This window comes from Enhydra lutris, unplaced genomic scaffold (genome assembly GCF_002288905.1).
Source record: "Enhydra lutris kenyoni isolate GAN:26980312 unplaced genomic scaffold, ASM228890v2 scaffoldscaffold29, whole genome shotgun sequence".
Lineage (NCBI taxonomy): Eukaryota > Metazoa > Chordata > Mammalia > Carnivora > Mustelidae > Enhydra > Enhydra lutris.
The window spans coordinates 16,563,246-16,582,909 of record NW_019154113.1 but is presented as its reverse complement, the minus strand read 5'-3'; the positions used below and the strand labels follow the sequence as shown (position 1 = coordinate 16,582,909).

The window sequence follows — 19,664 nt, the reverse complement described above, 5'->3', positions numbered from 1 at the left end:
CCACGGCTGGATATGCTGCTGGCCAGTGTCAGGGCTGGGGAAACAGCACAGGCTCCAGGGAAAGAACCACCGCTGGCTGGGCCACAGCCTAGGGAGACAGGCACATGAGACTTCAGGATCCACCCCAGAGCCCTCCCCTCACAGACCTGGTGGTGGGGAAGTGCCCGCTGGGCTGTAGGCCGGTTCCCATTCCGTCTGGTTTTCCGGCTCAATGGTGAAGTCTGGGATGGCAGTCGTCTCCTCGCCCACAGGGACAGCAGCCACACCAGGCCCCACTCGGGTAGCGATCCAGTCCTCCACCACAGAGGGAGTGGGTGTGCCGCCCTCTTCTTCTCCTGCAGAGGGCGCTGCTGAGACACCTAAAGAGAGGCAGGTGGTGAGTCTTCCTCCCTGCCAGGGACCCAACCCAGGGGAACTAGGGGATTTTTGAGGGGGGGCCAGGCTGGTGCAAAAACCTTGTTGGCCCTCGACCTTCGCCCGCAGCCCACCTCAAGCCCAGTAAGACGGCTCTCGTCTTCCTCAGTAAGAGCTGACTGCATCACTTACACAATACTGATCCGCACACAGCATCACACACACACTATTTCAGGGCGGTCTGGGGCATGCCGTCTGCAGAATGTATTGTACATGTAAGGCACTGTTTAAAGGTGTTATGTATATAAAATCATTTTATGCCACAACAGCCTTATGAGATAGATACTATGATCTCATGTCCAGGTGGGAAAACTAAGGCCCTGAGTTAAATGACTTGCCAGGGCCACTGGCTTATAAGGGGCAGATCCCGTCTTTGAAGGCAAGTATCTGGTGCCAGACTCTGCTCCAGGCACGATGCTGCCTTTCTCGGGGACAGAAATTAGGTTCCAAGTATGTCTGGGTCAAAAATAGGAGGCTGCTATTTAAAATCCATGAAGTCATCCTGGCACTGGTGGGATTTATAGATGTTTTCGGGGGGAAGGGGGCGCGTAACTGTTTCGGTTTAAGGAAAACCGGTGGTGGGCTCAGTTGGGAAGGAGGTCAAACCTCTTCGAAGTTACAGAAAAGACCGAGTTCACAGAGGGTCGGGGCCGTGGGGGTGCAGGTCTAAGAACGAACTGGGAGGCTAACTGGTTTGGCTTCTGTTGCCCAGAGCGGGAAGGGGGTGCTGGCACAAGAGCCCCAACACATCTTCCAGGAAGGGTCTGGCTTTCTTGAGGCTGCGTAGTGGGGCTGAGTGTCCTTTGAACTGGGTTTTCAAAGATGGCTCTGGAAGTCTGAGAAGCTGGGGAAAGCTCAGCTTTTATTTTTTTGTTACCTTTGTTTTAAATAATGATACATTCATAGGAAGTTACAAAGACACTCAGTTTTGATGCATCAGATATAAAACGTGGCCCAAGCAGTGACTATAATCTCCACCATGGTAGATCCAAAACGGGGGGCGGGGGGAGGGGGGCGGCAGATCTCATCCAGGCAGAGTCCTGCAGGGCTTGGTCATGCCCTAGCCACACCCCCTGGGCCGCTGGATGACATCACTCCCAGAACTCCCACAGGTGATGAGGACTGACTGACGGGGCAGTGGGTCCTCAGCGTGGGCCAATTAGAACCATGAATTTCTGGTGCTTAGTGAAAAGTAAAAGAATACTTTGACTCAACTTATCACAAACATATTTACAAGCAGGAGGAAACTGGGCGAGGGTATACAAATTAAAACAGCACATCTATATGTATGTGTCTGTTATCTATAGAAAAGGTAACATTTACTGAGAATTTACTATGTCCCAAGCACAATGCCAAGTGTTCTGTATGCCCTCTTCCAGTTTATCTGCATACCTCTTTGAAGGAGGAATTATTATATCACTATTTTATAGGCTAAGCAGAGGAACAGATCAAGTGACTTGCCCCGGGTTACACAGCCACTGAGCAGCAGAGCTGTAATTAAAATTCAGGTCTGCCTAACTTTAGAGCCCCAGTTCTCACTCACCTCTCTCTGCTGCTCTCTGGGGACCTTTAGGAGGATGTACTTTCCTTGGGGTCAACACCTAAGGTCATGCTAGCTCCAGAGCTTCCCTGCCCCAGAGGGGCTTTCTCCTCCTTGCTCAGAGGGACAGGGATGGTGGACAGAGGCCAGAAGGGGTGAACCCAGAGGAGTCATGCGCCAGGTAGAAAGGAGGCTGGAGGAGAGGCAGTAAAGCATACCTCGGAAGCAGAAGGCGTGGTGCCGGGACTGCGGGTCAGGGAGGCCTGTCTGGTTGGGGTAGAGGTAGACAGTTCTCACGCCTGGCTTGTCTCCGCCGCAGGAAGGCCTTGGGGTGACGATGGGGTAACGGAGGCTGCCGTCCGACAGCCAGCCAGCGTAGCACTTGTCCAGGCCTCGGCTCCAGGCGGCGTAGAGCTGGCCCGTGGAGGCCAGGGTGGCGTTGTGAGATTCACAGAATGCCAGCGCTTCCTGGAAGGTGAACTGCTCCAGGCGTGTGATGAAGAACACCTCCCCTGGGGGCAGAAGCAGGTGGGAGGTGTGACCCTCATGCCCACAGCCAGAGCAGCTCTGCTTACTGTGGGGTGGGGGAGTGGGGGGCAGGGCAACCGAACTGAGACCAGTCGGTCCCTCTGCATGGAAGCATCTTCCGTCTTGTCTAGCTTGTCCAGTCACTCTTGGGCACCCTCCCTCTGACCCCCTGTGCTCCCCTCCACCACAGGACTCAAGCACGGAGCACCCGAGGACTGGCAGCCCCAACCCCTGGGGTGGGTCCTGGAGCCACTCTTGGGGTTTGGGTCCCCACACCCAGAATTGTACCCAGGTGCCTGTCTGATTTGAGGGAAGGAATTCATGTTTACTGAATACCCACTTGTACCAGGCCCTTATCACACATATCTCATTTAATACTCACCAAGGGTGATATCAGCACAATCAGCTCCTATTTTATAGATGAGGGAACTAAGGCCCAGAGAGGTTAAGTAACTTGTCCCAGGTTCCCAGAACAAGTGAGTGGGTATGCTGAACTCTTTCCAGGACACCAGCATTTCCAAAATTGGGTTCATTGGAATAGCAATTTGGTGATGATCATTGTAATTAAAAGAAATGAAATGAAACAAAAGAAAAGATCTTTTTGTTTGTACTGCTTGGTTAAGCAGAGTTTAAAAGGTTTTCTACTGCAGGACTTCTCAGAACCTTTGATTTGTTCCTGGGCATTGGGACTTTCAATGAGACAGATGGCATACCTAACACTTATTTGTAATAATTAAAGACTCATTGATCAGCAGAACTCAATGGTTTTTAATCAGTTTCGCCTGCAGTGCTGGGGGAATCCGCATGAACCATGCGGGAGGGAGAGAATGAGCTTGACCTGAGAGAGAGGCTGGAAAAGGAACAGAACTGGGTGGTTCTTTGTGTCTCCCCAATAGCCCTCTGCCTGGGGCCCAAAATTCGAGAACATGGGCTGTACCTTCGAGCCTGTCCACGTAGCAGTAGACATCATAGGTTTCTGATGCTGGCCGCACACCGTAGGTCCTGACCCCGGGGCTGCTGTCTTTGTCACCTACACACGGAGTCCGTGGGCTCACAATGGGGTATCTGCAAAGGAGCACAGGAGGGGTGCATGGAGGCCTGTTCTAGAGGCTGGGGGATACAGGGCCCAGGGAGAGGCTGGCAGGTCTCTTGGGGACTTGGGCGCATCTTTAGTCATCTGGTGGGATCAAAACCCGGATGGAGCTCTTCTTGCAGCAAGCTCCCTGTGTGGCTGGGGGAAGGGTCTGGGGCCCCTGGGGGATTGCTGGCTTCAGAAGAGAGCCCGTTATATGGAAGGGCACTGAGTCAAGCTGGAGGGGCCTGGGGTGGGGGGCCTTGAGGAGAGATTCTCCCTGTCTCCTGGGGGTAAATGACCAAGGACTTAATGTCACCTTGGGCCCTTCCCCACCTGCTCAGAATACGCCTTGGTTCTGGGGGAGAAATTAGGGGAGGAGCCATGGAGTCATTAATTAATTAATTAATGCACAGTGTAGCAGGTGCCCATTCTGCTGGGTGCTGGACGGGTGCTGGACAGGTGCTGCTCCCCGAGCCCGACCGCTCACGGCTGGCTTTGGCCCCGGGGGCGGGGCTGGTCCTTCACCTGACGGTCTGGTCCTGCAGCCAGCCGGCATCACACTGCTCGTAGCCTGCTTCGTAGGCGGCCTGGAGCTGCTCCGGGGAGGCGATGACAGCCCCAGTGCGCAGGCAGGCCTGCTGAGCCTCCTCAAAGGTCAGTGAGTAGCGGGCAGATCCTGGGCGGTAGTGGAACACAACCCCTGCTTGGAGTGGGGGCGGGGAGGAAGAGAAGGAGAGACCAGGTAGGCTCAGGGCAGGCACTGGACAGTGACAGTGACACCGGTGACGGTGCCCAGGGAGCCTGGTTCTTTGGCTTTGAGGGCAGGGAGGGGGCCCCAGCTCCGTCAGGAATGATTCCCCTTCATCCTCTCCTTCCCTTCCTACCTCTGATCCTATTCTCAACCAAGTTGATTCCCTCTGCTTGTTCAAGCCACTCCTGAAATCCATCTCCCTGAGAGGCCCTTGGAGGACTCTTCCGCCCTGGGTGTCCCCAACCCTCCTCTTTGTCCCTTTACTCTTTAAAACAAACGCATTTTTTTTTTTTTCATTATGAAAAGAATAAGCACTCGTTACAGAACATTTGGAAAATACAGAGAAGGCTAAGGATATATTGGACAACCCCTGGCATTTTTTGCACCCGGCCCAGGCCCCAGGAGGCGGGTGCAGGCCTGAAGATGCCAGCCAGTGTTTTTGTGGGTGTGTACCAGGAGCGTTCTGGGAGTGGCCTCGTGGCTTTTACCAGGTTCTCAAAGGGGCAGAGCCTTGTCCTTGAGCTACCCACTTACCCTGCCTCTCCCACTGTTCGGCTGTGTACATTGGTCTCTGTTTCTGACCCTTCCCAAGGTGATGGATCAGCCTATGTCACACCTTCCAATCCTTGGTCTGATACTGTCCCACGTTCCTTGATCTGTCCTGTGGCTGATGCTCATCTGTCCCTTGGCACCTTCCCACACAGAGCCAATGGGACTCTTTCCAGTCCTGGCCTAACCCTGGGACCCAGCCATTTGGGGGTTACCCTGAAACTCTGAAATAATTTCTCCTTCCCAACAGATTGTACTCATTGGGGCATGTCAGGTTGAAATCCCACTTGGTGGCATCCTGGGTGTGATGGTGGGTGGCAGTGTCCATCTGCTTTTCCCCCAGAAGGGGACACCACCAAGGCCCTTACAAAAGCCACCCCAGAATGTCCTTCCTGTTCTTGGATTGGAGTTTGGGGAGCAGCTGAGCTCTATAACATCCCAAGCCTCCAGACCTTTATTAAGCCCCTGGAACACACCTTTCCTAGAAGAGGGGCTGGCAAGCATTTTCTGGAAAGGGTCAGACAGGACACAGTTTAGTCTTCGTGGGCTCACTAGTTTCTGTCACAACTACTCAACTCTTTGGTGACAGCCCAAAAAGGGCCACAGAGAGCAAACTGATGAGTAGCTGTGGCTTTGTTCCAGTCCAGCTCTATTTGCGGACATTGAATCTTGAATTTTATGTCATTTTCATTATATGACACAAAAGGTTATTCTCACTCTGACTTTGCCCCCCAACTATTTAAAACTGTAAAGCCATCCTTGGTGTGTGGACCACATAGAAACAGGTGGCAAGCTGGTATGATCGTCAGAGCTTGGTTTGCTGACCCCTGTCCCTGAAGGTCAGCTCTGTGAGGAGCCCCGGGGTCACCTCGTACACTGGTTTTCAAGCAGCTCTGTTCCGTGGCGGTGCCTGATGGGGCAAGGGGGGGGGGCCCTGGACTAAAGGGCCCCAGTTCTTGGCTCCACTCCTCCCTAGACCCATGTGGCATCCTTATCTGCTTGACACATACTCCCATTTCTACCTACGATTTCATTTGAAGGAAATGCTTTGTGGCAAAAGAGCATGGGGGTCACTCTCTGGCCCCCCTCCTTGTTTTACAAGCGAGGAGAACCAAGTCTGAGGGGAGGAAGGCTTGGCCCAGGTCTCAGGCAAAGTTGAAGGTACAGATCCTTAAGTACTCCAAGTTCTTTCCACCTTTCCCACCAGCCCCCATGCAGCCCCCTGAGGGGCGGGCACTTACCCCCAGGCAATCGTGGCCGCCCAGACACCTCAGCTGTGCCTGGGGCTGCGGTCACCTGCACGACATGGTCCTCACTGGTGAAGGCAGTGAAGGCTGGGCCGGGCGTAGCGGGAACACCCCAGGGCCCGGTGATCTCTCCAGTCCTGTTCTCAGCCTCAGGGAAGGCAGTGGCCCCTCCAACAGGGGCAAATGTGAAGGGCTCCTCGGGCTCCGGGGTGAACGTGAAGGGCTCCTCGGGCTCCGGGGTGAACGTGAAGGGCTCCTCGGGCTCCGGGACAGTGGGAGAGACACCGAAGACAGGTCTCACAGTGAGGATCACGTTGCCTCGGGCTTCACCCTCGGTGATATTTCCAGGCAGCGGCAACTCCACATCAGGCCAAGTCACGGTCTGGATGGTGATGTCCTCCTCGCCGCCCACCCCGAAGAAGTTTTCTGGGATGTCCACAAAGTCTTCACCTGGGGTGGGGAGAGAGACAGGCTTTAGTGGCTCAACCTAGGGCTGGCTTGAGGGAGATGAGCGGCAGATCCACCTCCTTCCCCACCAGGGAAGGAAAGCTTTCCGTCTCCGTGTGGCCGAAGAGTTCCAAGGGATCATGCCACGAGACACTGACCGAGTGGCTCACTGCTTATATGACCAGTCCAGCTAAACCTCCCTTCCTGATCAACGCCCGCTGCCTCCTCACCTATCTTCTGGGTACCCGATGCTGTAACTGGCCAGCAGGACAAGGTAAATCAGTTAAGAAGCAGAACTGAGAAAGCTTGCCAAGGATGTGGGAGCCCATGGCATGGGTGAAAAGGACCTAAGATCACTGCCTGCCTTGGTCATGAGCCAAAGAGTGACTGGCAAGGACAAGCCAGTCAATCATTTTAAGAAAGAGGAGACCCACAAGTGTGCTACCACTTCCAAAAGGCTGGTTAGGATATTGAAAGGTTAAGAGAGGCTTTGGGGGGAATCTTTGTTCCTTTGGCATAAATGCCTCTCTTTGGGTAAAGTCAGGCCATGAAAGCCAAACAGGAAGGAGCTAGGCCACCGTGCTGTCCCAATTTTGTCATAACAGGGACACAGCTCCATAGTATCCACGTTTTTTTTTTTCCTCTAAGAATTTAGCATGTAGTTGTTATCCCTAATCCAGACTGTGTAACATGAGATAAAAACCTTATTTTTAGAAGGTTTAGCCTAAATTTTCAAAGTAAACTGTAGGTCAACACTGTCCCCACCTGCCCACTCTTTTCAATGACCTGTGGTCCTTTTGCACACTGGATTCCAGAGGGTGGATAACGGTGCCCGCCTCTGGGGGGGGGGCATGGTTTCATGCCCGCCACCCACCCCTCGGACAGATGGGAACATTGAGGCTTTCCCTGGCTGCACAGTCGCCCATGGCAGAGCTATGACTCCAACCTGAGCAAACACAAATTCTAAGCTCGCTCTTCTAATCCTCTTCTGAGCTGACGAGCCAGGGCGGGATCCTGTCGCCTATGGTGCCTCTCCCTTAGGTGTTCTAGGAGCTAGTGACAACAGGGGTATTGAGACATGGGGTTTAGGCACCTGTGGCCCCTTGAAGGGGTAGAAAACAACCCCCATTCCCAGCTCCCCTCCACTGGGCCCCCATTCCCATGGCACAACGCCCCCCCTTCTTGGCATCCCTCTGAGCCCCACCTGTGTAGCAGATGGCGTCGTAGCGGGACGAGGGGTCAGGGTAGCCCGTCTGGTTGGCGTGCAGGTAGACGGTCCGCACACCCAGGAGGTTGCCCCCGCAGTTGGGCCGGGCCTTGGAGATGGGGTAGCGCACGCTGCGGTCGGCCAGCCAGCCGGCACTGCACACATCCATGCCGCCCTGCCAGGCCAGGTAGAGCTGGCCCGTGGTGGCCAGCCGTGCACCCAGCCGCTGGCACTCGTCGGCCGCCTCCTGGAAGGTGAACTTGTCCGGAGACGTCGCATAGAAGACCTCACCTGTGAGGGATGGGGTGGGCAGGGTGAGGATCTCTGTCCCCTCTCCTGCCCTGCATCCCCAGGGAATCCATGTGACTCCTAGGCTCCAAACTCCTGCTCTAAAGCATCCTTGCTCACGCTCTGCTGTGCAACGTACCCCCTCCCAGGGCATCTTTCCTAAGAGTTAAGCATTGTCCATGCAAGCAATCCTTTAAAAAAAATTCAAGTTGTGATGGGAAGAACAGGTATTAGGCTTTGATCTTCCCAGCGGTGGTTCCCAGATGGGGGTCTCTAGGCCCCAAAGTGTCCATAAGGGCCTCATGAGCTCTTTTTACTATTTTCACAAACCTAAGCATGTTGTGTGGAGGTAGGGGTTGGGGGTGGGCCTCTGTTTCCTGGGAAGGCGCTGGTTGTCCCCACTTAGTGGCAGCTCTGATTGGCCGCGCCTTTGGTGAGCCAAGAATGGAAACATAAATATTTGCTCCTTAATAGGCCCTGAGCACAGGGGCGAGAGCAAGGGAGCCCAGGGGTGAGAAAGCAGGGACTGTCCCAGCCTCAGAATGAGCCAGGTTGTTAGGTCTTATCTCCAGCCTGGGGGAAGCTGCAAACTTGGGTGAGCTGGGGGCAGAGGCGGCAGAGCCTGGAGTGTCAAAAGGGGTGATGTGTGCAGATGGGAGAAGAGAGAGTCTTCCACATGCCTGGGTCACTCAGGAAGCTCTGCTTGTGATCAAAATGAGCACCCTTCACAAAGCAGAGAAAGACCCCAGCTTCCTTCCTGCCACCACTGAGGCTCTCCAGAACCAGCCCACCAGGAGAGCCTGGATGATGCTGGGGGCCGGCAGCAGGGAAACTAGAGAGGGTTGAAGGACAGCCGGCTCTCCGGGGAACTACATTTCTGATGGACCCACCCTGGAGTGGCCTGGGGTGTCCTCTGCGAGGGTGACAAGGCTGGGCTGGGCTTTACTGGTGCAGTGACCCTTGGGACAGTGATGGGCTGGTCAGAGCAGCAGGGGTCCTGGCTGGGAGGGGCAGTCCCAGCCCAGCCCAGCAGAGAGACAGAGACAAAGGTTCTTGGGCCCAGTAGTGGGACCAGATGGTTGGTAGGTATCCACCGCCTGCTGAGGCTCTTTCCAAAGTGGGGAGTGAGGGGATCTGGGGGCCCGTTCCTTCCTCCCACAGGCCCCCCACCCTCTCTGGGCAAGGCAGAGAGGGGTCTGGTGTGCGCTGCCCTCGGTCTGTGCTCTGCTGCAGAGGAGGCCCACATGGTTCCTAGTATCACTGGGGAGAAGGGAACAGACAGGTGTCTTGGGAAGGGGACAGGGCCTCACCCTCCATCTCCTCAGCGAAGCAGTAGACATCATAGGTCTCATTGGTGTCGCGGATGCCATAGGTTCTCACACCTGGAAACTCATCCTTGTCCCCATAGCAGCCTTCCCTTGGAGTGTGGATGGGGTACCTGCCAGGAACCCAGAGTGGATGTTGTGTGACACTCAGGGGACAGAAGGCGTACGTGGCCTGGGCCCTGGTATCCTCCTCCCATGTGGGAGGAAACGGGGACTCACTGGTGTGTTTGCCAGCATCTGCCCTGGATATGGGGACTGTTTGTCTTTTTGGCTTTGTTCCCCAAGCTTCGATGAGATACATGTTTTCACAGTTAGTGGTGATTACAGGCAGCCCCCTTTGCCAAATACATATTGGAACCGAACATCCAGGGCCTGCAAACCTTTTCTATAGAAAGGCCAGAGAGTAAATATTGTAGGTCTTGTGGCCCGCAGAGTCTCATCTTGACCCCTCAACTCTGGCACGGTAGTGTGAAGCGGTCACAGAGTTCCCACACGACTTTATGTACAGAAACAAAGGTGGGTTGGATTTGACCCATTGGCCACCATTTGCCGACCTCTACTTTGCGTCATTTGAATCTCACGTCCACCTAACGAGGCAAGTGTTAGAAACACTCCATTTTAACCTGGAAGAAACTGGGCCCCGAGAAGATAAACAATTCGCCCAAGGTCACACAGCTTGTAAGTGTCAGAGCTGTGTTTTGAGCCCAGCTCTTTCTGGGGCCACGGTGCAGGCTCTTGCATTATGCTAGGCTGCTGTCTTGTCTTGTCTTGTCTTCCTGCTCATAGCCTTTGTGTCCTAAGATCTGAAAGATCTACCCCAAGATTGCGAAGATATTTTCCTTTGTTTTCTTCTGGAAGCTCTGCGGTTCTGGCTCTTCTGTTCAGAGCTCTGGTCCACCCTGAATGCATGTCTCATCCTGCCTCAACAGGCTCTCATGGCTTGAGATCCATCGAGGGCAGAGCTCTGTCTGTGCTGCTGGGCTACGCATCCCTCAGCAGCCGCCCGCACGGAAAAAAGCACCAGAAAGCTTAATTTATGTCTTGCCTTGTTAAAAACAACAACAAAAAAAGGCAAGGGTTTTACAAAAAAACAAAAAACACCAAAGCCTCAAGAAACTGCAGAGATCATGGCAAAGGGGAACAGGGGTAGGAAGGGTAATGACGGGTAATTTGCTCATTTAGGGTGAAGTTGCTAGCAGCTCCTGACTCTGCCACAGGGCAGACTGACAAGGATCTAGACAGGTCAGGAGTCTTCCATCAGCAGAGCCAGACATTGTCACCGGACATTCCAGAATGTGTCATGACCACCCCAGGGGCTCCTATCTGAGATGGTCTGGGACAAGGGGCACCGTTGCTTTATGGCTCACGCTACATTTTCAAATGAATACAATAAGCCCCTTTTTAAAAAAAACTAAGGCACAGCTTTCTGTGCAAGTTCTATATTCTTTTAAAATTCCTTGCAGCCACTAAAAGTATTTGCCTGGGAGCACTGGAGCTTTCTGGAAAAGCACGTGGTGAATTTTTTGCACGCAGCATAGCTGACCCATGATTGTATCTTTCCTCATAGCTCAACTGGACGGTCCCAAATCAAATATTTGCTTCCGAACAACGACATAAGCATGGTTAGAGTAGGCCAAGGCATTGCTCCAGCCCCAGCCCAGGCTGGCCACAGCATCACGGCGGCCCCAGGCCCGGGCTGCCTGACTCTGCATGTGGCCCTGGCAGCATACCTGACAGTCTGGTCAGCTAGCCAGCCGGCGTCACACTGGTGGAAGCCGTCCTCATAGGCGGCCTGCAGCTGCTCGGGGGTGGCGATGATGGCACTGTTCTGCAGGCAGGCCCGCTGCGCCCTGTCGAAGTCCAGCGTGTAGCGCGTGGAGATGGCTCTGTAATGGAACACAATGCCTGCAAGACACGCGCAGGTGGGAGAGCAAGTCAGGCATAGCCTCCTGTCATCAAAGTCCTTGAAGATTTATGGCTATGGTCAAGGGGCCTGGTCTGGGCATCTAGCTGATGCGCTGATCTCCCCACATTCACATGTGGTCCTTCTGCCTTTGCTAAAATACCTCTAGCGACGGGGACCTCACTATCTTACAGAGTACCTGTTTTGAATATCTGATAATCAGAAAGTTCTTGAATTGAACTAAAATTTGCCTTCTTTTACTTTTTTTGTGGCACTCCCAGGCCCCATATTTTCTTCAGGGAAAGAGACACTTAGAGCTCCAAGTATCCTCAGCCCAGGGGCATCCTAGTGGGAACCCTATCCTCAAACTAACCAAAGTAACCCTATCCTCAAACTAACCAAACTAACCTTGGGCCAAGGAGAGAAAGGGAACCCGGGAGGCTTCATCCCTTTCTCTGGCTTCTGGAGCTGAGAATGGGTCTGGGGTGGGAGGTGGGGGAGGGAAAAGACATCTGGATGAAAAGTCAGGAGACCACTCTGGCTCGCTTCCAGGGAAACGTCAGGCAGATCACCTAACCTCAGTTTGCTTATCTGTAAAATGGGGTTGATCACGGAATCATGGGATTGTAGCAAAGCACAAACTTTCATTTACATGTGATGATGGTCAAGATGTTTTTAAGTCCCTCAAAGTCCAGAGAGAATGACAGTCCCATCTCTGTGTTACAGAGACACAACTGAAGCTAAGTGATTTGACTCAGGTGGGTGGAAGCTGGCGGGGTAGGAGGTGGGGTTTGAAAACCAGCCTGCCTGCATCCATTCCCGTGAGCATACCATTCTGGTTCTTTCCCCAGGTGAAGCAGTGTCCCTGTGGGACGTTCTCACCTTTCACCACGACCTCTATGGTAGCCTCGCTGTCCTCAATGCCGTGCATAACTTCACAGCGGTAGATCCCAGAGTCATTGGAGCGAAGGTTCTGGATTTCCAAGGTGGCGTCGCTGGGGATGGCCGGGTAGTTGGGCAGCGAGACCTTGTCTTGGTAGGCACTGTTGACCCGCACCTGCCCTTCCGTGGCTACCAACAGGACCACCTCCTTCTCCTTGGAAATGCGGCTCCACTTAATTCTCGGGGCGAGGGGGGCAGTGGAGGGGGCGGTGGTCACAGGATGCATGGGGTCGATGAAGTAGCAGGGGATGGTGAGGGAGTTCCCCAGGAGGACCCGCAGAGGGGATGGTTCGGGGATGCTGACACTCAGCGAGTTGTCAGGGTCTGTGGGGCAGGGACAGAGCTGTTAGTGACTGGAGAGGACCACCCAGCTTCATGGTCAGTTCTGGAAATGACAAAATCCCGTGAGTGCGTCTGTATTTACGGTGTGTGTGTGGGACACTCCTGTACCATCTGGAATTCTGGGAAGCTTTGCAACATCTTTTTCAGAGCAACCTTCCTCAAGAACCCCGGTCTCCTCACCTCAAGACAGGAACTATGGGACTGGAAAAGGGCTGCAGGGAGGGCAAAGGAAATTTTAGAGCTGAGATTCCTCTTCTCTGTTTCTCAACCTGGGGTACCCCAGGGGATATCAAGCCATAAGAGAAACAGGACCCTGATCTTCCTGAAATGACAGCTTAAAGATTTGGGGGAAAGTCACTTCCGGGCAGGAAAAATTGTGATGAGGAAGAAAAAAAAAATCCACATGATGTTTAAAGCTCAGATGCAAAATGACATAGACACTTGAGGTCTGCTTTGGACTCCATCCTGTCTTTGCGGAAGGACAAGGCATTTTCTCCTGCTGTTGGGGACTCAGGGATGGGGGGCCAGCTGGAGAAGCGTCAGAGAAGAGTAGACATTCATGTACGTCCACAAAAAGTCAGAGAGGGGTGGGGGTTGGGAGTGGCATATGATCAGCTCCTCAAAAAATCACGGAGAGTATTGGCAGGGAAGATGTCACATGTTTACCAAATCCACTTAGAAGTAAAAGATCTTCCTGGAATGGGAAAGAAACAGCTTTTGCAAAAATAGCACCTTTCACGGCAGGTCATAGACTTATGGGACCCTTTTTTTTTTCCAGGAGAGCCTACAGGTTGAAAATAAAAATGTCTCAGATATTTGTGGGTGGTAAATACGTAACAGGGCAAGGATGGGGGGCAGGAAAGTTTGGGGGGGGCCCAGCCCTAAGCTTTGAGGTTCTGGACAGCCACTATTAGATCCCTCCACAAAAATCTCCCTCTGAATGCTCAGCCCTCACCCCACAACACAGCATGGTTTTAGAGCTGGCTGTTCTCCGGTTCTCCGGGGAGAGCTAAAAGTGACTGCAGGGCCCAACGCTGCAGTTTTTAAAGCTCTCATGTGACCCTATGAACTGGTTTGCCTGCGTGGGCAAACCACCCAGGTTACAGCCAGGGGCTGGATATTTGTGGGTCCCCAAGCGAGAGTACAGATGGAGACCCATATATCCTATGTATAAATATTTAAAAGTTATAAATCAAGTCCACAGATTGTTAAATAAAATATGCTCTATCTTCTTATTTGACAATGATACCTTTCAAAATGAAAAGCCAGATTCTAATTTAGAATTCTTGGATTCCCCAGCGTTTTGCACTGGGCTCTCGTGGCCAAGCAGGAGGCCGCCTTCTTTGCCAGTTCTCTGCACCGTGAGGGGTCTGCGCTTATCCCAGCCCTCACACCCCAGCTCTGTCCACACCGCACACAAACAGCCACCCCTTGACCTCTCCCTCAGGCCTGGGACGGCTCTCACCAAGAGCATGATCCTCCCTCTTGGAGGATGGGTCCTGGAAGTGGCTTGGGTCCACTTGGGTAGGGAATTTGGGGCATGCTGGGTATCCAGAGTGTGGTCTAAAGGGAGAGAGCCTAGATCGGGATGGACATGTCCCTACAGACCGCTCATCCTTTAAGGAGCACTGGGGCTGGAGGAGGGCCGGAGGGAAGCCCTAAAGTGCATGGCCCAGAGCAGGGGCCTCTCTTGCCTAGGTCTAAGGGAGATACAGCTCACTTTGGGGCAAACCCGTCCTGCAGTCAGTGGACAATTTGTTCACTTGGTTGAGGGCTCCATGATCAGAAACCCACCTCGGGCCTGCCATATGCGAAAGACCCTGCGGGGTCTTCCCGAGGACGGCTTGCCGAGAAAAACAAAGAGCTGCGTGATGTGTTGGGGACTTCTTTCTGCTTCTCAAGGAATTTTCTCTTCTTTGATGTTCTAGCGGATCCTCCCTTGGCAGCTTTTCCACTTTTGGCTTATCTATAATCCCGCCCCAACCCCAAGCTCAGCGTGTGGCGGTTTAGGGTAAGAGCCACAGAGAAGAGATGAAAAGATGGACACCCGTCAAGAGCTCTTCCTCTCGGCTGCCCATCTGCGAGGATGGCCCGGAGCGACCAGCGCCAGGGCTCCGGGGCGCATGCGCGTGCGTGCGTGCGTGCGTGCGTGCGTGCGTTCAGGCGCACGGGCGCGCTCTCCGCGCCGCTAGGGAAGGGGCAGTCAGGGCCGGGAAAAGGCCAGGAATGGGGAGCTTATATCCCTGGGAGCAGCAGCACTCAGTTCGGGACCTAGTACCGGAATCCAGTCTTCTGCGGCTGCTGGATGCGCGAGGCACGCGCGGGTGTGTCCTTACCTGAAGCTTCTAGGGAGCTGACGGCTGTGATGACTCTCAGAGTCACAAACACCAGGAGTAAAGTGGTCATAGTTCACCTGGAAGAAGGGAGGCGGAGGGGTTAGTTGGAGGTTCAGATATGGTGAGATTGGGGGTCACGTGGCACAGGACACAAGGTGACAATTCCACGGGTAGAGATCTGACATCCCATCAAGGTAAGGCGGCTGCGTGTGGTTCGAGGGGTGTCTCCTCCAAGAATCCTCTCTTCGTAAAGCCTCCACGGATGTCTCAGTTTGATGACATGTGCGAGGCTGGAAACCTCCTCCTGTCTCTTCTAGGGCATTTCCCACCTTCTGACCTGTAAAGGCTGTGTCAGAAGGATCCCTGTGATGGTGGTTGTCATGTCGACTTGGCTGGACCCTGGGCTGCTCAGATATTTGTTCAAACATCATTTTGGGTGCATCTGTGAGGGTGTTTTTGGATGAGGTGAACATTTAAGTTGGTAGACTAAGTAAAGCAGGTTGCCCTGATAATGTGGGTGGGCCTCGTCTAATCAGTGGAAGGCGTGAATTTTTAAACAAACAAACAAACAAACACTGAACTGCTCCCAGGAGAGAGCCCATTCCTCCTGCCAGATGATCTTCAAACTGCCTTCAGATTTGCACTGAAACATTGGTTCTCCCTGGGTCTCGAGTCTTCAGACTCAGGCTGGAACTATACCCTGGCTTTATTGGGCCTCCGGCTTACCTGGTACCTCCAGAATCATGTGAGCCAATTCCTTACATCAATTCCTTTCTCTATAGATGCACACATCCAATTGATTCTGTCTCTTTGGCGAAGTCTGTTATAATCCCCCAGGCCCAGAGAAATGAAATCAGTTAGCTAACCTCCTTGATAGAATACAGGCCTGCCCCCAACTTCTAATTTAGGAATCTTGTGTGTTTTTAGGATAAAGAAAGCCCGAGCTTTGGAACACAATTCACAGGGGCCTGGGTCAAGCCAGGGGAAGGACTTCCAACCAGGGAGCCCTTGAGGAAGCTTTGGGATGGGCAGATTAATCATGGAGGAGAGCAGTGAGAGCCCAGGACCCCCAGATCCCTCCTACTGGCTCAAACAATGACTTCCTGGGAATCAGAAAAGCCTTCCTTATTGTTATCTGCAGTAAAACTGTCATGCCAAGTATACAAATACATGACAACCACAAAATAAAGGCCTCTCCTGCATAGCTGGGCCCCTGACTCCAAGTGGGTCAGTGCAGGTAGACCCCAAAAAGACCCCATTAAACTTACAAGAGATCAACCAGAACAGTGGTCGTCAACCTTGGCTGTATATGGAAATCACATGGGCTTCAGCCTGGTCTTGAGGCATTTTTAAAGCTCCCTAGAAGGTTCTAATGTGTGGCCAAGACGGAGCACCACCAGCTAGAGAGTGTGCAGTCCCGTGGCAGACCCCGTGGCTGGCACCCCATGACAGGTGCCTCATGATGTTTCCTGAGTTGCTCTGTTGGTGGGACCTGCACTGGCACCTGTCCTCCCCTCCTCTCCAGTCTGGGAGCATTTCATCTTGGTTTAAGAAGTATCTGCGTCACAGATGCTCCTTGTGGGGTGGGGGGAGGGAGGTGGAAGGGATGGAGGACCTGGAACAAAGACAAGCATGGAGCTTTGGGGGGGCTGGGACAGCACCCCTGGGTTCCCCTCTGTGTCAGAGTCTGATGGCCCAGTAGGTGTCGCTGTTGGCTCAGTCACCATCAGCCGGGGGGTGGGGGGGTAGCTCCTGGGCTCCCCTCCCAGGAATGCATGGGGGAGGGGCAGGTAGGGCCCAGGACTCTGGGTTGACCCAGCCAGTTGTTTTGAGTGACCTTTCTTTCCATCACTGTCATTCATGCCACATATGTTTGTCACCTGAGAGATGGAAAGACTGTCTGTGTAGGCCCCCGCTCAGGGGACAGAGATGAGTGCGTGAGGCATGTTTCCCTCTCACCATAGGACACCTGGAAAATCCCAGAGACCTAACAAGCAGTCCCTTGCTTCTCCTCAGAGATGTTTCTCCTTCGATGCTGCCTTCCTTCTCTGGGGTTCCAGGTCCTGGCTCCGTGTAGGGCCACTCACGTGTGGCACTCCTTTTCAGGCCCAGTGTGACCAGTTGTGGGAAATTGTCCCCCAGAGGCTAGAAGGGTAAGGTGTCCCCTCCTGTCTGGGGAGGGGGCTAGACTTGCGAGCTCCTCTCTACCGAGAGCCTCCGGGATATGGTGTCCAGACACAGGGCCCGCCTGTTCTTCCCTCAGAACACCCTCCACTGGGAAGTTCTGTGTATGTTTTTGGAGGCGCGTTTCTTCCCAAACTCCATGAACAAGCCTGCCATTGTCCCAGAGGCAGTGCCCCTCTGTGGGGCTGGGGCCCGCTCTGTTTTTCTCCCTGGCCTCCACCAGGAATGGAAAGGGCAGGGGCTTGGGGTAGAGGTGGACTGGACAGAGAAACTAATTTTATTTCTTCTTCTTTTTTTAAGACAAACTTTGGGATAGAAACATTGCAATAAATATGCTCTTGTGTTTGTGTTTTCTCAGCTGTAAAGAAAATAGGGAGAAATACCATTCTGTCCAGCTTCCAAGTGTCTCCAGGACTCACTGAGTCTTTTATGGAAGGAGATGGACTCTGCCAGCCTGTCAACAGGGAAGCCTTTCTCCACGGGAAGCACAGCAAGGTGGTGGTGAGGGGACGGGGCTGGGGCAGAGGAAGGGGATTGGGGTGTCTGGATTGAAGTGAAACGAGGAGTTTGGGGGAGCATGATGGGAGGGTGGGGACTGAGGGGGTTCTGTGTGTGGCTGGGTGGGTCACCAAGGAACTGGCTTTCTCAGGAGAGAAGAACTAGGAGACCTGACAGGGGAAAGTAAGCTTAGTAGTGTTTTTGAACTGAGCTGAAGGGGTGTGTGTGTGTGTGTGTGTGTGTGTACGCGCACACACTCACGTGTGCGTGCCCCATAGCTGGAGATAGGGAAAACCTCCACCTTCTCATCAGCTAGACTCTGCCTCATGGTTGCCAACCCAGCCAGGGCCTAAGCCTTTACTCCACCAAATTAAGAGACCTGATGGGCAGCTCACCCCTTTGCCTTGAAGCCCTCTTCCAGGACATCCAATGGAGACCCCCAGACCTGAGACCCCCCTCTCTAGAATGGAGACCCCTAGGCCCAGTCCTGGCTTGGCCACCTACTACTTTAATACCCCAGGACCCAACCCCATGGCTGTTTCAAGACCAAGTGAGATAATGTACCAGTCCGGCTCTCCTATCTGGGGCGGAAACCGTGTCCCTGGCTTGGAGGTGTGGCGCTCAGCAGGCAGCAATCAACACCACTCTCCCCCTGATGTCCCTTGGTGGCAGGACTGGGTGAGCTGACCAGAAGAGGGGCCAGTGGCTGGGGTTTATAGCCATGACCTCCCTGCCAGGGATCCTGTCCACATGGCCAAGACAGGTGGTCTTTTCATCTCTAACTGAATAGGAGGGGCCCACTCCTTCACAAGGTGGCTCATGTCGTGGCTGAAGCTGGGGTCCAATGACCCACCCCCATTATAATTTCCACCCCTGAACTCCTCCCTCAGGGACCACACTCAACATGTCCACTCCTCTTTCAAGGGACTCATGCCAGATCTCCAGGGGTTCCCTCTGCTTTCCCGTCTTCTGTTCTCCCACAGACCTGCCCGTTCCTTCAACTCTTCCTCCTGTGCCCTCCAGACCTCGCCTCCCTTCCTGGAGCTACAGAAAGCCAGAGCTGGAAGAGACATCAGCGAATGGCAAGTTCAACTCCTTCAGTTTACAGGTGACGAAACTAAGACCCAGAGAGGTTAAGTGACTTGCTCAAGGCCACACAGTAAGTTGGAGGTGGAGCCAGGACCAGAACCCAGTTCTAGGGACCCGGTCATCATCGTCCCCTGTTGTCAGCTCTACGAGTCTGACTTGTGCCTCAAAGTCACCACAGCCCTCCGCAGAGTGCCCCAGCACAGAGAGAGGTCATTCAGGAAATATCTGCTGAATGCATGAATGAACAAAGGGAGGCCCGAGTACCCCAGGCCTCTGTCGGAGGAGAAGGGACGCTGGAGGCTCACATTGGTTGAGCCCACCGTTGTGGGATAGACCACTCCCATTTTGCAATCAATAAATCTCACTGGTGACGTACTTGGCCGTGTTCCTTCATGTCAGCACGCTGGTACAGCCTGTGGCTTTGGGAAGGTCACAACCCGTGTGCAGTCCAGGGGTGAGACAAGTAGGGACTTCCCTTCCCGGGGTCCCAGGGAGAACCAGCGGGACGCCAGGGCTAGGCCACACTGGCTGGGCAGAGATAACTTCCCATATCTCTTTCCAACTTGGTGTTCAACAATGGCACACAGGGAGATTGAAATTGGTCATGGGACTATCTCTAGCACGGAAAATGAGGGAACACCACAAATGACAGCTTTTGGCTTTCCCTGCCTTTTTGGGAGTGGGCTTACCAGCACACTACTGGAGGCATCTAACGCTAAACAAAGAACCAGGCTGGTTCGCCTCGCCGGACTAGGACTGCTGCTACAGCCAAGCTAGCACCTAGGTTTTCTCCTACGTATGCTACCTCTGCCATGTTAAAAAAAAAGAATTCCCTCCACATTAACTCATGCAACGCTGGGAACAACAAAAAATGGTATTCGATTCCTACTTACTGGTGAACCAGTGGATGCCTGAATTTGGTAGACTGGTTGACCAGTAGGATTAGTCAGTAACTAAGTGGCTCTGTGTCCGTGACTTCAGTCCTGGGGGAGAGATTTA

At 53.5% G+C, this 19,664-nt stretch overlaps 1 protein-coding gene across 1 annotated transcript in view; it reads right to left on the bottom strand.

Annotated features, from left to right (window-relative positions):
- Positions 1–14,964, bottom strand: part of LOC111152552 (aggrecan) — a 41,691-nt gene extending 26,727 nt beyond the window's left edge. Inside the window, exons 1-10 of the mRNA XM_022511030.1 lie at positions 14,895–14,964; positions 12,157–12,540; positions 11,102–11,276; positions 9,357–9,484; positions 7,756–8,049; positions 6,099–6,554; positions 4,083–4,257; positions 3,420–3,547; positions 2,173–2,466; positions 147–359 (exon numbers count right to left, since the gene is read on the bottom strand). Of these exons, the coding sequence (XP_022366738.1) occupies positions 147–359; positions 2,173–2,466; positions 3,420–3,547; positions 4,083–4,257; positions 6,099–6,554; positions 7,756–8,049; positions 9,357–9,484; positions 11,102–11,276; positions 12,157–12,540; positions 14,895–14,964 (2,317 nt within the window). The remainder of the gene's footprint in view (positions 1–146; positions 360–2,172; positions 2,467–3,419; positions 3,548–4,082; positions 4,258–6,098; positions 6,555–7,755; positions 8,050–9,356; positions 9,485–11,101; positions 11,277–12,156; positions 12,541–14,894) is intronic.
- Between the last annotated feature and the right edge of the window lie 4,700 nt (positions 14,965–19,664).